At 51.8% G+C, this 17158-nt stretch overlaps 1 protein-coding gene across 1 annotated transcript in view; it reads right to left on the bottom strand.

Annotated features, from left to right (window-relative positions):
- Positions 1-8023: 8023 nt before the first annotated feature.
- The window catches only part of KIF14 (kinesin family member 14), a 49872-nt gene continuing 40737 nt past the window's right edge, over positions 8024-17158 (bottom strand). Inside the window, exons 25-29 of the mRNA XM_047755311.1 lie at positions 14594-14752; positions 13915-14037; positions 10885-10959; positions 9706-9844; positions 8024-9353 (exon numbers count right to left, since the gene is read on the bottom strand). Coding sequence (XP_047611267.1) covers positions 8983-9353; positions 9706-9844; positions 10885-10959; positions 13915-14037; positions 14594-14752 — 867 coding nt within the window. The 3' untranslated portion in view covers positions 8024-8982. The remainder of the gene's footprint in view (positions 9354-9705; positions 9845-10884; positions 10960-13914; positions 14038-14593; positions 14753-17158) is intronic.

Genomic DNA, 17158 nt, shown 5'->3' on the forward strand with positions numbered 1-17158 from the left:
ACTTTAATTAGATGTGACACTGTGTATGGATTTCCCAGCAGTATTTACTGAGCATTGGGCCATGAGTATAAGATAGATGAAATCTGACAAAGTCTTGGAGTTCCTGCCGTGGCTCAGCCGAAACAAATCTGACTAGCATCCATGAGGACGCAGGTTCGATCCCTGGCCTCGCTCAGTGGGTTGAGGATCCAGTGTTGCCGTGAGCTGTGGTGTCACAGATGCGGCTCGGATCTGGCGTGGCTGTGGATGTGGCGTAGGCCAGTGGCTACAGCTCCAATTCAACCCCTCGCCTGGGAACCTCCATATGCCGAGGGTATGGTCCTAAAAAGACAAAAAAAAAAAAAAAAAAGAAGAAAAGAAATTTGACAAGCCCCCAAATGCTTAAGTATCGGTGCATTTGTAAGAGTCCCACCATCAAGGGTTTGGTTTGCTTTTGGTTTTTGGCCATGCCCCTGGCACATGGAATTTCCTGCACCAGGGATCCAAACCTCACAACAGCAGTGACAAGGTCAGATCCTCTAGGCCATCAGGGAACTCCACGATCAAGGTTTTAGACCTTCCTGGAAGTAAGTCCTATAAACCTGGAACAGTCCTTACAATGATCACAAGCAAATGAGTGGATGGGAGTCCCCCAGTGTCCTGGCGGTTAGGGATCCAGTACGGCTACTGCTGTGGGGGGAGTTCGATCCCTGGCCCAGCAACTTCAGCATGCCATAGGTGTGGCCAAACAAAGAAAGCAAATGACGGAGTTCCAGTCATGGCGCAGCGGAAACAAATCAGACTAGGAACCATGAGGTTTCGGGTTCCATCCCTGGCCTCGCTCGGTGGGTTAAGGATCCTGCATTGCTGTGGCTGTGGTGGAGGCCGGCAGCTGTAGCTCCGATTGGACCCTGAGCCTGGGAACCCCCATATGCCGCAGGTGCAGCCCTAAAAAGACAAAATACAAAATAAATAAATAAAGCAAATGAGTGGAAAAGCATTCCTCTTAAGGAGGGGCTGTAGGAGCCCGGCTCGTGGCAGGACAAAGACCAAGGCCAGGGAGCAGGTCTGCAGCTCAGCAGACGCCAAGGGGTAGGAGTTGAAGGTGTATCTTGCAACTGAAAGGGCAGTGGGAACACTCCGCCGTCTGCCCCCAGCCCAGGAGTTTGACCACTCTTGTCCCCATCGGTCAGGTGCTCGTCTGCGGCAGCAGGTGGGAGGGGGACCACTTGCTCATGGGAGCAAGGAGGCTAAAGCAAGTCAAGTGTGTGGGCGCTTTCGTTTGTTCTGCAAGATCAGAAAGGTGCTGACTTCTCGAGTCATTATGCAGCAGGTGGGAGCCTGGAGGTTATGAAACTTGTTCAAAGCGGCCCGTCTGGTTTTAGATTTTTAAAATCCAAAAGGTGACAATTGTTCTTTTGAATTTTGCCTGCTTTGGTTCACATCAGAAGTGCCCAAGGCTCCTGCCTGGGGGCTGGGACCCACTGTGCGTGGAAAGCAGTTACCGTTTCAACCGCGATGGAAGCAGGCAGAAACCGAGCCATGACTCAGGAGGGGTGCAGGTCACTGGAAGGTCCCTGGGTCAAACTTAGATGCAGCGTTTCCTCCGAATCTTACAATGTGGCCTCTCCAGCTCCCCAGGGAGGCCCCTGCCAGGGTGCACGGTCCAAACCACAGCCCCTTGGGGTGGGAGCCGTGCACCTGACTCTCCTCATATAGCAGGTGGTGAGATTAACTGACTCTGGTGAGGAGACATGGACACAGTCTGCCTTTTTTTTTTTTTTTTTTTTTTGCTTTTCAGGGCCGCACCTGCAGCACAGGGCGGTTCCCAGGCTAGGGGTCAAGCCAGAGCTACAGCTGCCAGCCTACACCATGGCCACAGCCGTGCCAGATTTGAGCCCTGTCTGTGACCTACACCACAGCTCACAGCAACAGCTCTGATTCAAGCCCCAGCTTGGGAACTTCCATATGCCACAGGTGCAGCCCTAAAAAGTAAAAAAAAAAATTAAAAAAAGTTCCCATCGTGGCACAGCAAAAATGAATCTGACTAGGAACCATGAGGTTGTGGGTTCAATCTCTGGCCTCGCTCAGTGGTCAAGGATCTGGCATTGCCATGAGTTGTGGTGTAGGTCGAAGACTCAGCTCCGATCTGGCGTTCTGTGGCTGTGGTGTAGGCCAGCAGCTACAGCTCCAATTAGACCTTTAGCCTGGGAACCTCCATATGCTGCAGGTGCGGCCCTAAAAAGACAAAAAATAAATTTTTTTTTGGAGTTCCCATTATGGTGCAGTGGGTTAACGGATCTGGCATTGCCACAGCTGTGGCATAGGTCAGAGCTGTGACTTGGATTCAGTCCCTGGCCCAGGAAATTCCATATGCTGCAGGTGTGACCCCCCCCCCCCGCAAAAAAAGGAAAAAAGTAATTAAAAATCTCTGGGACTTGAGTCTCCGGGGTTAATTGTTTTCAAGTCTCCCCAGGTGATGCTGATGTTCAGCCACCTTTCAGCCTATCTCAGGGATCAGAGACTGTCTGGATCCACATAGCTGTGGTCAGCAGGTACCAGCTGTGTGACCTTGGGAAAGTCACTCAACCTTTCTGTGCTTTACTTTCCCAACTTTCTCATATAATAATATTACCTGTTATAAGGATTATGTGACATAGTGGATGAATATTTCATAAGTACTGATCACTGCTTTTATATTTAATGACATTGTGGACAACTAGAGTCACCAGAAAATTGTTGGGTTTTTTTTTTTTTTTTTTAGTTTATAATTTTATTGCAGTAGAGTTGACTTAGAATGTTGTGTTACTTTCTGCTATATGATGAAGTGGTTCAGTTATACATTTTTTTTTTTTTTTTTAAGGCCTCACCCATGGCATATGGAAGTTCCCAGACTTGGAACTTGGGGTGGAATTGGAGCTGCAGCTGCCAGCCTGTACCACAGCCACAGCCACGGAGGATCCAAGCCACATCTGTGACCTACATCACAGCTCACAGCAACGCTGGATCCTTAACCCGCTGAGCGAGGCCAGGGATCGAACCCACATCCTCATGGATACTAGTCGGGTTCTTAACCCGCTGAGCCACGACGGGAACTCCCATACTTTTTCTTTTTTTTTTTTTTTAATATATATTCTTTTCTGTTATGGTTTCTCACAGGATACTGAATATAGTTCTCAGAAAAGTCTTGCCATGTTCAGTCAGAAGCTGTTCAGGGGGATAAAACACAGCCTCTTCTCTCCTGAGCAACAAAGTGGCTACCTGTCCCCGATCTGGGTCCTCAGTTTCCTGAGCTACCTCTTGGCCCCTGGTCGCTGGACTCTGCTCCTTGTTCCTCCTGTTCCCCTCAAGGCCAGTCTTGCAGAAATTGCTAACAATCTATGCGCTGCAACCGCTGCTTTGTTATCTAAAGGGCAGGTCAAGGGCACGGCCCAGGGACGAGGCTCCAGCAGCCGAGGTGCAAGGTGACCGCCGGAGCCTCCCAGGGGCCACGCTCACCTCACATTTATTTACCTGGCAGGCGGCAGAATCAGCCCGTTTTGCTTTATGTGCAAAACTTTCCTCGCAGGCCAGTTCCCTGGTGCCCCCGTGACATATTGCAAAATGAAGTGCACGCATCAAGAACAGTCATTTATTCCCGAAATACATCTTCCAAGGGCTGCAGACATACACCGCGACGACCTCTCTTAGCCCGCACCTGGGCTGTCACCCACGTTAAATTACTTTCTAAATCAGAGGTAAACGCTCGATCATAAAGTACCGTTCACGGCCGCATCAATCCCACCAGAAAACTGTGTTGTTGTCCTGACCTGAACTCCTGTTTCTCCCAGCTCAGGGCGGATGGCCTGGTCCGCAGGCCCCGACCCGGTGGCATGTCATGCTAATGGATTATGGGGCCGAGGCCCACGTGGCTGAAATATGAGAGCGATGCTTTTCAGGAAGGCCCGGCCCCCTGGGTGATGGAGGGGTGAAGGGTGGTGGGGAGCAGGCTGTGAAGTTCAGCCCCAGCCAAGGCGCCCACCAGGGAGCACGAGTCTGAGTGGGCATAGCCTCTTCTCCTCGGGGGCTCCCTCCCTTCCCACCAGTCTCAAAGGGCTTGTGTTGGGGGTGGTGGGCAGATGCACACGGGGGCAGAAAACTGGGGCTTAACCACTTCCGCCTTAAGATTGTTTGTCTGCAATTAACATGCATCTTGGAGTTCCCCTCGTGGTGCAGCAGAAACAATCCAACTAGTAACCAGAGGTTGCGGGTTCGATCCCTGGCCTCCCTTGGTAGGTTAAGGATCCGGCATTGCCATGAGCTGTGGTGTAGGTCGCAGATGCAGCTCACATGCTGTGGCTGTGGCGCAGGCTGGCAGCTACAGCTCTGATTAGACCCCTAGCCTGGGAACCTCCATATGCCTCGGGCGCAGCCCTAAGAAGACAAACAAAACAAAAAAAGCATCTTTCTAGAGTCTTAGATGAAACCAAAGACACACAGATGTGACCTATACTTTGCAGAAGAGAGCGAAATTTCATGTTAAAATGGTTCCCAAAGGGGAAAGGCAGAGGGGAGGGATGGCCTGGGGGCTTGGGACTGGCGTATGCCCCCTGTTGATGTGGAATACTGTCCTTGTCAGCAGGGACCTGATGCCTAGCACAACATCCTGTGAGAACCTATATGGGAAAAGAATCTGAACCAGGATGGATGTGTGTACATGTGTAACCGAATCACTTTGCTGTACAGCAGAAACAATCACAACCTTGTCAATCAACAATACGTCAATAAAAATTTTTTAAATGAAAAAAATTGTTACAGGAAATTGCACGAGGATCTTCCTTCTATTAAATTTTAAAATATTGGGAGTTCCCCTCGTGGCTCAGTGGGTTAGGGATACAGTGTTGCAGGGGACTTCCTGTCATAGCTCATCCATCGGAAACGAATCCGACTAGGATTCATGAGGACGCGGGTTCGATCCCTGGCCTCGCTCAGTGGGTTAAGATCTGGCGTTGCCGTGAGCGGTGGTGTAGGTCACAGACGTGGCTCGGATTTCCTTATTGCTGTGGCTGTGGTGTAGGCCGTCGGCTACAGCTCCGATTGGACCCCTAGCCTGGGAACCTCCGTATGCCTCAGGTGCGGCCCTAAAAAGACCAAAAAAGAAAAAAAAGATGACAGCATTGCTACAAGCTGTGGCACAGGTCATTATCCATCCATTCATCCACCTACCTGTCTACCCACCCTTCCGTCTGTCCATCCGTCCATCATCTAACGGCCTCTTTCTTCCTCCCTCTACCCCTCCATCTGCCAAGATTTATTAAGAAGTGTGATATTGGGAGTTGATAAGCCTCTATCTGAGGTCTAACTCTTCCTGTGTGGTTTTGGACAAACAGTTCCAATTGCCTAAGTTTTTGTTCATCCTTCTGTAAAAGGGGGGCGGTTGCCTGTGCCTATGCATTAAAGGCACTGGGAGAATTAAATGACGCACTCAGCTGCCCCCAGGCAACCTATCTGTGTATTGGAGGGACAAGGTTTATAGGAAAAGGGGGAAGACACACCACAGTATGGAAATGTAAGGGACCAATAAACCCTCTCACACTTCAGACCTGTACTTTCAACTTGTCCCCTGGCAGCCCTTGGATGTGTCCAGATCACCCAGATCAGCAGACCTGAGACTAAGTGCCTTCCAGCTCCTTCTCTGGGTTGAGCTGTTTCCCCATCACCCCATGTGCTGAAACTCTAACCTCCAGCACTGAGCCTGTGGCCCGATTTGGAGAGAGGGTCTTTGCAGAGATAATCAAGTGGAAAGGAGACGATGAAGGAGTTCCCACCGCATATGACCAGTGTCCTGATAAAAGTGAGAAATCTGGAGACAGACACGCACAAGCCCAGCAGAGAGGCCGGGCCGGATCCTCCCTCCCGGCCTCAGAAGGTCCAGCCCCACTGACACCCAACCTGGGACCTCAGGCCTCCAGATTGTGAGACACCAAGTTCCTGCGGTTCCAGGCACCCCGTGTGTGGTGCCCAGACCCGCCTCCCCAAGCCCCTCTCCTGGTAAAGGGTCCCAGTCCCGCCTGGTTGCCCAGGTCTGGGTGTCGGTATTTTCCTTCCTTTTCCTCCGCCTTCCCTTCACCGCGGCACCACCGAGTCTGGTCCAGGTTCCCTCCTGAATGTTGCTGGGACCTGGTGCCTTGTCTCCAGCCACACCCACGACCCCAGTCCCAGTGTCCTGGTGACCACCCCCCAGCCATTCCAGCCGCCCCCTCCAACGCTGGCTCTATCCTACAGAGACACACCTCTTAGCGTCCAAATTCAAACTCACTTCCTGGCTCAGAACCCTTCAAGGGCCCCACTGTGGGTCCAAGGCCCACCTGATGTCTTTCCAAGGATGCCCCTGCCTTGGGCCCCCGCCCAGCCTGCCGGCCATGCCCCCAGCCCTGCCAGCTGCAGGTTTGCACATGGGGGTCTCTCTGCTGCGACGCTCAGCAACCCCCACCCCTCCCCACCGGGCCCGACCCTGCACATCAGGTCTCAGCGTGCGGGCTGGGTGCCACCTACCTGTCCCGTCAGGCCACCGGCCACACCGCCGTTGCTGAGCCACCATCCTGTCGTCCTCCCGAGGTCCGAGCTGTCTCCTCCGTCACTGCATCCTCAGCCTCTCAGGCCCTGCCCACCTCAGCCTGGGGGTGCAGTGAATGTGACCCAGAGATTCTCATAAAGATGGCAGGGCCTGAGGAGGCAGACAGGAGGAGGGATACTTCTGCCCAGACCCGCACGCCAGAAGGCACAGATGCCCCTGGAGGCCTGCCTGCAGGAGGAGACGCAGAGCTCTGTATCTGCCCATCACTCTGTGGGTGGAAGCAAAGCCCAGGAGTTCTTGAGGAGGATTCAAGGAGATGGACTCAGATTAAGAAGAGCTTCCTGGAGACTGGCAGCGGCGGGCAGAGGGAACGGGGCCCTGGGAGTGAGATGGGGCGCCAGCGGCCTCTCGGCAGGAACCGAGCCTGAACAGAGCTTGGCCAGTGGGAATGGAGAAGACAGGCTGCCGGGCCCCATGGAGGAAGGTCTGCGGGTTTGGGGCATGAGCGAGGCGGGTGATGGAGCGAGTTCACGGGTTCTGAGCCTGAGACAGGGCCGCTGGCCCAGGGCGGACGCTCCCCCAAGGGTGGCCCTGTGGGCACAGTGACGAGGGTCTCGTCACTGGTGAAGGAAAGGAGGGCAGGCACTAGCTTTACCAGCAACCTGAGCTGGACCTTAGAGCACGAGGCAGGACTTATTAAAGGCATTCTCTTTATTATACATTTCTTATTAGTACACGTGATTTCAATAGCAAATATACTGTTTCACCATCCATTCAAAAATTGTGTAACAATCCAGAGTATAAATATATAGATAAATACATTTACAAAGACACTAAAAGGTTTCTGACCAATGAAGGCATAAGTTTGGAAAACGGAAGGTCAAGATTAAATACTGAACGTGAAGATAAAAACTGTGATCCTAATACTTTAGGGAGTTCTTCAAAGAGGTACAGTCTTCAGGAAAAGTCCCCTCTGTAAAACTTGATAGCGAAAATGCCACTTGAAAGAGCGTCAGTGAACAGATACACATAGCACCTCAGAAGGAACCCAAGCTCAAAAGTCAGAAACCAAAAGAAAGAAAAGGAGAGCAAATGAGTTATACTGCACCATCTCAAAGCACCTGAAAACACAGCACAGTTCATTAATGTTGTGAATAAATACTGGTCCTTTAGTCAGAACAAGCTCTGCCTAACAAGAAAACCATCAAATTCATTCGTGGCACCAACAGCCGACGCCCACCAGCCACACCAAGGGTGCCGTGTATCTGACAGTGAAAAGGGCAAAAAGAACGACCAGGTGACTTAAAAATCATTCTCCAGGGAGTTCCCATCAGGGCGCAGCAGTGACGAACCCGACTAGGATCCATGAGGACGCAGGTTCCATCCCTGGCCTCACTCAGTGGGTTAAGGATCCTGCGTTGCTGTGGCTGTGGTGTAGGCCGGTGGCTACAGCTCCTGATTCGACCCCTAGCCTGGGAACCTCCATATGCCACTAAAAAGACAAAAAATAAAATAAAATAAAAAATAAAATGAAAAAACCATTCTCCAGGAACTGCTCTTATCACCCAAGCCGAATCACCATGTCTCTCTCCAACTTACACACATTCCTACAGTCAAAAATGTCGAACTATTTCCTTAATGGAAGATGCCCAAATAGGGTATCGTCTTCATTACCTGATGGTCAGAGGAAGGTTTTTAGAGCTGTGAGATGTAATAAGGATTGATAATTGTGAGCAAACTCTCTCATTACTCCTTCATCAAAACAAGATCAGCAGGAAAAGGTACAGCCTCTGAGCTCCCAACCCCATCCAAGAGTTGAGTGTGATTCTGGCGATGTTTAATTGGTTTTAAATTAGAGTCACACAGCCCCTACAGGGAGCCCCCCACCCCCATGGATAAGGAAGTCAACTATTATGCCAGCAAACCCTGTCATTAATATGAATCCTACTCTACTTAGGAAGCTACTTATAATTTGGAAAGAAACAGGAAACTGTGCCATGAACACACTCCTCAGGTCGGCAACCAGTTAATCCTTCAAGGAAAGAGCTTTCAATTCAACAAGGCAAGCTGAGCTGCCCTAGTTCAACGTGTTTTGGCAATTTGACCATAAACCTCATCGTAGCCATCGGCAGAGGAGAGAAGATACAAGCGCAAAGGTTTTCACTCACAGGAAAATAACTTACCATCACCACAATAACCATTAAAACCATTGACACACAGGCTGTGAACCAACCAGAGCCTGCACGTCGATGTGAAAGATACATCTTGAAAATGCAAGGCGCTGCGAGAAAGGACCACTCACTTGGCTTTGAGTTACTCTCACTCTGTTGCTGCAAAGATCCAACATGGTAAACACGGTTCTAACTGGGCGCTGGAATGAGGGCTCCGCGAAGCCAGCAAGCCCATCCCCGGGAGGCGCCCCCGCAGACTGGACGGCCCGGCAGGGCTCACACTGCTCCCCAGTGCCCTCCTGGACCAGCTGGCACATCCTCCCCGGGCCTTCCCTGCCCTGAGCCCCCCGGGACTGGGCCCTGGAGCTCGTACACTCGCTTCGGGACACCCCGGTCCCTCCGGGGGCCAGGCCGGCTCCCCTGCTGCTCGTGGCCTTCTGCTCTGGGGTCTTGACCACACGCTGCCCGGGGCTCCAACACACCAGGTCTTTCCACCAGTTCGAACCCCAGGAGGAGCGAGGCCGCCCGAGACTCCAGCTCCCCGTGGCCCTCGGAGCAGCCGGTGCTCTGGTCACCGCGCAGCCCCCGGGCCGAGCTGCGCAGACTCTCAACACAGTCCTTGAGGAGGGGGACGTCGGCCGGGCGCCCTGTGCGAGAAGGGACAGCTAGTTACCCGCGTCATTTTCCATCAGGAATTTACCACCGTTGTGTGACTGGAGACAGCTTTAAAGGGACCCTGTTCAAGACAATTTCAAACTACCTAAGATTATTCACTCCATCTGCTAAATAAGCAACTTGTCTTTGAGGAGCTAATGATTCAGGCGGAGGAACTCATATTTATTAAGTGGAAATTCAGTCACACCAGTTCCTCCGGGTGGTTGAAGTCCGTGAAGGAGTGAGTGTTAATTAGACTTTAGTTAGTGAATCAGACTAGAAATGAAAAGACGGGCAAAAACTACCAAACTCGGATTAACCACGAATCCCATGTGGAGTGTATACCTTTCAGTGTAGAAATAATGATTTGAATAGTTTGCTCTAAGCAACATTTTAACTTCAAGAATTCCGGGGCAAGATTAACCATCTTCTTCAAGTCTCGGCATCCAGAATCGTCTTCCTGTACTTCAGTTTGGCAACTTTTCTGTGTGAATAAAGTTCATATTTTTAAAAATACATAATAGGCTACCTGGTGGAAAGGTTTGGTCAAAATGATTCTAAGTGCCAGCATCTTATCTTCAAAAAACAGATTGAGTTTAATTTCCTCTCCAGGGCTTTACGTCCACAAGCAAGACCCAAGTTCGATATTAACAGTTACTGTTTTCAAAAGAAATAAAAATCTTCAATTAATTTTATTTATTTATTTGCTTTTTTTAGGGCCGCACCCGCAGCATATGGAAGTTCCCAGGCTAGGGGTTGAATCGGAGCTACAGCTGCTGGCCTACACCACAGCCACAGCAACACCAGATTTGAGCCGCATCAGCGACCTACACCACGGCAACGCCGGATCCTTAACCCACTGAGCGAGGCCAGGGATCAATCCTGCATCCTCATGGATCCTAGTTGGATTGCTTCTGCCAAGCCATGAGGGGAACTCCCTTTAATTAACTTTAAATCAAAGTCTAATCATCCTCTTACATGAGAATGAAATGAAACAACAGTACCATGTATTATCCAAAGTTGGAATAAGACATAAATCTATTTAACTTTCAAGAGTTCAACTCTATATCTCCCATTTATTTCATTTAAACAAACATTTTCGAGCCGCAGAAATTTCTCAACACGCTGATTCTATAGTTTATATTTTTCTATTTTGCTATGACAGGAAAATAACATAAGCTGTCTAACTTGCCTGTAGTTTGGGCCTACTGACTATTAAACACATTTTTTTAGCCTGTGCTGACTATTCAAGCAGAAGCAGACAGCTACTAAGCCAATAGCAATAAGAAACAGATAAAATATATTCATACTAATCAATTTCTAGACAATATTTATCTATCCCAAAACTACTAAGTTATAACATCCAAGAGGAAGAAAGCTCCTGGACTTGCTTCAACTGAACAAGCTTAGGGGAGTCAACTGGCTAAAAACAAAAAATGAACTAAAACCCACACTGGACCCAAATGCAGTGATAAAACACACTAAATGAAACTGAACATAAAAACAGCGTCAAGCTCCTCTTACTGTTTTCCACTCGGCACAGAGGTTTTCAAAGGAGCCAATCAATCCTAAGGCGTTAGTTTCCATCTGCCTGGCAACCTACGGAGAATGTGAAAGTGCTTTAAAATACAAATAATTGTTTGGATGTAGAAAAGTCCTGGAAGGCTGTGGGATCTGCCGGGAGGAGGGCTCTGACCCAGCCGTCAGGAGCCTGGAGTTCTACTACCGACCCTATAATGAAGCGGCTAGAGTAATCATACATGTGGAATTTCTTTCGAAATAAATCACACATTGCTTCTACATTAAATATGGATACCCTCTGATGCTGGCTATAGGAATAGCTTTGGTCTATTAATATTTATAGGAGTGAAATTTCCAAACCTTCCCTTGGTAACTAATACATGAAGCAAGAAGCACATGCTCGGGTCTTTATCTATGCACCACACCAGGCCGACGGAGAGAAAGGACCTGTGCCCCTGCGCTGGCTTCAGGTGGCAACACTTTCAAATGACCACCAAGGGTCTGGGGAACATCCAATGTTTTTCCTGAGATGAGAACTTTTAGGATCTACCATCTTCACAACTTTCAAACATACAACACGGTATTGTTACCTACGGTCATCACACCGGAGGCAGCATCCCCAAGACCTATTTACCTTACAGCTGGAAGGTGTGCTTTGTACGCCTTATAGCCTTTGCCCCGCCTCCCTTCCCGCCCACCTCCACCCCCAGCCCTGCATCGGGGAGCGCACAGGTTTTTAGATTCTAAGTACAAGAGGGATCAGACAGCGCGCGGCTCTGTGTGTCAGTCATTTCAGCTTCAGTGGCTTTGTTATCTGATTCTCAGTTGTCCCCGCCCTGTGTAAGTGGTGGCCTCACTCTGCGGTATGGGACCCAGGGCGGAACCCAGCTAAGCCCGCTGCCTGTGCTGCTCAGTGCTGCCCCCTGGAGGCCGTCTTGCAGACGCCTTTAACCAGCATCACCCACACAGCCCTTCCCGGGGTCTAACTCACAATTTCCTCCTCGTGGCAAAAAAAGGACATCAAATTCTGCTCCTCTGTCCCCCTAACTCCGGCTTTAAATTATAGCTCCAGTGCCTCGTGTGTGAGCCTACTTTATATTTCTTCAGATATGTTGTTTTTCTTTAACCTACTTCTAAGAACAGGTAGGATAAGCTAAAACTCGCACGGCTGAGGCTCTGCAGAAAGAAAATGCGGGGTGTAGGTCTGCATGGACAGCAGATCACATCGATTTCATGCGAGATGGGCCTGACCCTTTCGCTGTTTATTTCCACAAAGTAGCACCCACGCTGGTTCTGCACCAGCTTCACCACTCGCTGAGCGAACCCGCAACACACACTGCAGCTCCACTTTCCAAGAACTTCCTCTGTACCCTCTGTGCTGCTGGCAGCAGAACTTCTACTTTGCAAAGAGCAATACATAAAGCATCTAAGTGTGGACACGGCCGCCGGCGCCAGGCAAGGCTGGGCTGCAGGTGTCAGCAGGGCTGGGTTAGGGACGCCCTGGAGCTGCACCACGGAATTGAAACCAGCTCGTGTCTGCTGGTCACAATCAGCCCCACAGATCTCGACTTGGTGACAATGTGAGTTCCTTCGGAATGTGTTTATTTTAAAAACAGGACAAAACAAACCACAGAGTGAGAGAGGAAGGTGCCCGCCGAGTGACTAGGGTTAGGATTGCCTGTGCGCTGCAGTCAGCGGGGTCACCCCTGAGCAACCGAGGCTCAGCCACGTGGGACATGGGAGAGCAACGCCAGGCTCAGGTCTCCCTGCTCCTAGACAGGCTGCACAGAGATAGGCCGAGGTGCCGCCACTCTGAAGGCAGGGAGAGGACCCTCTCCAGCTCCCGTGAAAAGCTCGCCCTCGGCTCAGGGAGCTAGGAACACGTTCATGCAAAGGGTTTGCTAAAAGCAAAGGTGAAATCTCACTTCCCACGCCCTCCTGGAAAAAGTGCCCTGGGTAGGGGGGTGCTGACGGTCCCCCCCTCGACTGCCCTTCCCGGATCCATCACTAAGCAGGTGAGTCTCCATCCGTGCAGGGGGTGACGGGAGCATCCGTGGCCCCAGGAGCCCCCTTGGCTCTGACTCAGACACAGGGGGGTATCAACAAGCTGTTCAACAAGACAAGTCTGAAGTCCACGGTCAGGAGATCTGACCTTTTACTCCAGAGCGCCCACCTGACTACTGTCAGCTCTCAATAGAGAAAACAACTTACAGCAGCAGCCTGTTTGGGGGCCAGGCAGGCAGCATGTAGGACCCTGGCCGGGGCCCCAGCTCAGTGGAAGCACGGGGTTGGCAGCAGCTCCACCACAGGCGGTGAGTGGGGGTCACCCCAACTAAAGTGCCTCGTTCAGGGACTGTTCCACCAGTGACATGAAGAATAAGCGGCTCACAACCGGTGACACAGGTGGTGTCACGTGACAGGTGGAGACACAGGGTCAGAGCACTGAGTGACTTAGAGGACAGTCGCTAGACGAGTCACACACACAGATCCTCCAGCGACCAACGGCGGACCTCCAGGACAGCACGGCTTTGACGCTTCAGTGTGAATTAACTCGGGTGGGAGGCAGGGAGAGGGAGGGAGGGCCTGTCCTAGGAAGCCGCTGACATCACCCTCGGTCCCATATCTCGACATGAAACAACTGATGTGAACGCCCCTTGTTCAAGATATTGGACCCATAAATGGTAGTTTCCATCCTTAAGGGGAAAAGCGAGCCCTAAAGACAAGCAGGAAAAACAGAAGCAGAGAGTGGACACTAGGTGTCACCGACACGCTCCGTCCTCTCAGTGAACGCAGAACCCTGGCCTGCGGCCACGGCTGCACCCCTCGAAATATCACCCGAGAGGGGCTGCGGTGCCTCAGGGTGACTCGGGACACATCACCCTGAAATGATATCACCTGCCTTGGCAGTACAAATAACGCAACACAAACTACACAACTTTATAAAAGCCTCGTTCACCAGGTTAGACTGTCTTTAAAAAGCAACTTTCTGGGCTGTCTGGTGCTAAAGGGTATCTATCCCTTTGTTCTCCTTACCTCATTCTGGGGACTCTGTCCTAGGAGTTCATCCTGAAGTTCTTTCGCTTTTTCAAGTCCAGCATCTAGCAGACTCGTTATTCCTGAGCCCACGCCATCGCACAGAGCAGCCACAAAGTCATCCTAGAAGAAGCATTCCCGGGCAAATTCAAGTTCTGTACTTTTTAAAAATTATCCAACAATGAAGGTTTATTTTCTGCTTATTGTAGGACTGTAATACATTCCAAGTTTATGCCTTCAACTAAAGCTAAGTAAGAACCAGCAGGTGTAGAATAAGAACCAGAATTAAGACTAGCACGTTGGTAATTTTTGTATTCCTCGTGGTAAAGGACGTTCATCATCTCAGGCAGGACACGGTGGCTGGAACAAACAGTTTAATATAATACCGTTTTCAGTAGCATGAATAATTAAGGCAAGCCAGCACACATCTTCTAGAATTACGTGAAGATGTAAGCGCATTCTTCACTGACGACTGCCTGAGCAAAGCTCCACGGCAGATGAAACCATCAAAGACCAGAAGGTACGCTGAGGATGCCAACCTCCAGGTGAGTTAAGCTCTAGCAGTTCTCAACCTGCTAAACTAGTACGAGTGGTGACACTGTGATAAACAAGACTTATCCTGCCTCGTGACACGGCCAGATGCCTTGGCCGTCCCCCAAGAGGAGTCTCTCCCCGGTACCTGGAGCCCGGCCACCCCGCCGGTGCTGCTCCCCAGGAGGCGCAGCTCTGCCCCGGCCAGGGCTGCCAACTGCCCCACGTGCCCCACAGCTCGCCGGACCATCCGTGTCACTTGCATTTGAGCCTCTGTCACCATGGACGAAATATCTGAAGAGCATCCCTGTGAGAGAGAGATGGGCCCAGGGTCAGACACGTGCGACCGCAGGGGGGTAAAGGCGAGAGGACCAGCCCGAGGGCAGGGGTCTGCGCTTGTTCACTGACGGGGTGACGAGCACCGCAGATCTGGCCAGAACCAGATGATGGTGACAGTGACAGGGATGAAGCCACTGAGCTACAGCCTTCCCTCAAGGAGCCGCTGCGCTAATAGGAGGCGGAGGGCGAGCCGGCAGCTAAGAGGTGTGCACAGACGGCTGGTGCCCCAAAGGGGCGGGACTCTGCCTGTGCTGCAAGGCTGCCAGATGCTACCAGAGATGCCGTCGTCTATCAGGGCCGGGAAGGGAAGAGGGGGGGAAGGGGGCAGGTGGATCCAGTTCCTCTCCCGGCCACCCCCCACCTCCCACTCCGGCCCGCTGCTCTGACACTGGGTGCTGCTCCCCGCCCGCTAATTGCATCACTGCCACGTGAGGATGCTCAAAGTCTGGTTCCTAAATCCAGTAAGCTTCTCCTTCCAGGTCACCTCGTCCCTCTGTCCCCGAGTCCTCACGGGGCAGCAGGCCGCAGCCCCGAGTTGCGTCAGAGTGCTCCTCCTGGAGCAGGAAGCTCCAGCCCAGTCCTGAGGCCTCCCTGTCACACCGGCCTCACCAGGTGGGAACTGCTGCCTTCTCTTCCAGACGGGCACGGGGGACTCACAGAGTCTTGCGGTCTGTACACAGACACGGGGTTCCCAAATGCCGACGGTGGCTTTGGCTTGGTTTTTACTGTCCTGTAGCACCTCCAGGGTCAGTCAGTGGCCTGAGGGACCCAGCCGTCCTGCTCCCACGTGGGCCGGAGCCGAGGTGGCCCCCCCGCCCACTCCACCTGCCCTTCCCCCTCGGGGCTCCGTGATGTCCAAGAGCCTTGGCTCTGCCCCCTGGCCCACCCCTGCCTGCAGCCCACACCTCCTGATAACTGTCACTCTCTTTCCTTGTGACCTATCTCCAAAGGGACCCTTCATCCCTGTGAGTCCATAATTAATTCAATAGCAGGTGCCAGACCGAGCACCGGGCAGGCCTGGGGGAGAAGACGGCCCTCCCTCCACCTGCAGCGATTGCGGCTGTGATGATGGGAACACAGGCGCTACAGGCACCAGCAGTGAAGCACAGGGTCACCGCCAGAGGCAAACGGGAGAACTGGGTGGCGGGGTCTTGGGAGAAGACCTCCTAGGGGAGAGCAGTGGACAATGAAAGCCACACACCTGATTTCAAGACAACTAGACAGACCAGTCAAGACAACTAGACAGACCAGCATCTCAGGATGCTGATCGGGCCAAGCGCCCGGTACAGTGCAGAGCTGGGAGTCCCCTGGTGGGTTCTTCCAGATCTGTCCAAGTATTCAACAGCATTTTGCTACAAAGCCTAATTTTTCCTTTTTGGGTTTTTGTGGGGGTCGGGGGTTGTTTGTTTTTTTGAGTTTTTGTGTGTGTGTGTGTGTGTGTGTGGCCACGCCTAAGGCAGGCAGAAGTTTCCTGGGCCAGGGATCAAACCCATGCCATGGCATTTATTTGAGCCACAGCAGTGACCACCTCAAATCTTTAACCTGCTGTGCCACCAGGAAACCTCCAATAATTCATTTCTAAAAGTGAAGCCCAACCCTTTGGGCTTCCTCCTGGGTTCCCCCATATACACGGGAGTTCTCTTGGAGGAAATCTGGGGACTGGCAGATGGCGGGGAGTCTCTAGCATCAGCCCCTGCTTCTCCCACAGAACCAGAACCCCCTACTTCTCACTTGGCACACAGCCTCCAGAGTGCAAGTTTATTTCCCATGACACCTGTAGCTCCATGTGGTCATGTGACAAGGTTCTGGCCAAAGACACTTAAGCGGAAATGTTACCCGGCAATTTCCAGAAACTTCCCTTAAAAGAAGGCCCCCCCATGGCCCTGCCCTTCTTCTTCCTTCTTCCATCCTGTGCACCCAGCTCCCACGGAGCCCCACCACAGTGGACATGAATGTACCCCCCCAGGACCAGCTCCAGGCACAGCCGAGGGACGTCCTGGAAGGAACTGAGGTTCCCAGGAAGCCAGCACGGCCGCCTACAGATCTGATATGAGAGAAAGCAACTTTTATCTACCTCTTCCCACAGCCAAACCTTTTACCCGACATAAGGAAACAGGTACCGGGAAACAAAATTACCTTCCTCGCTGCTGTGCCAGCGGGTTGTGCCTAACCCACCACCAGCTGAACCCCCCACAACCAGAACGGGACTCCGCCCTCTTCCCAGCACCCCTGTGGAGGGGCAGGGTGGCCCGGAGCACCTGGGGTCAAGTCCATGACTTAATGGTCACCCTGCCCATTCAGCCTGTCCTCACTGGTAGGAGGGTGACCACATCTGTGCCCACATCCGGAGTTGCCAGGAGGACCAGAGGTGCTA

The sequence above is a fragment of the Phacochoerus africanus genome, chromosome 12 (assembly GCF_016906955.1).
Source record: "Phacochoerus africanus isolate WHEZ1 chromosome 12, ROS_Pafr_v1, whole genome shotgun sequence".
Lineage (NCBI taxonomy): Eukaryota > Metazoa > Chordata > Mammalia > Artiodactyla > Suidae > Phacochoerus > Phacochoerus africanus.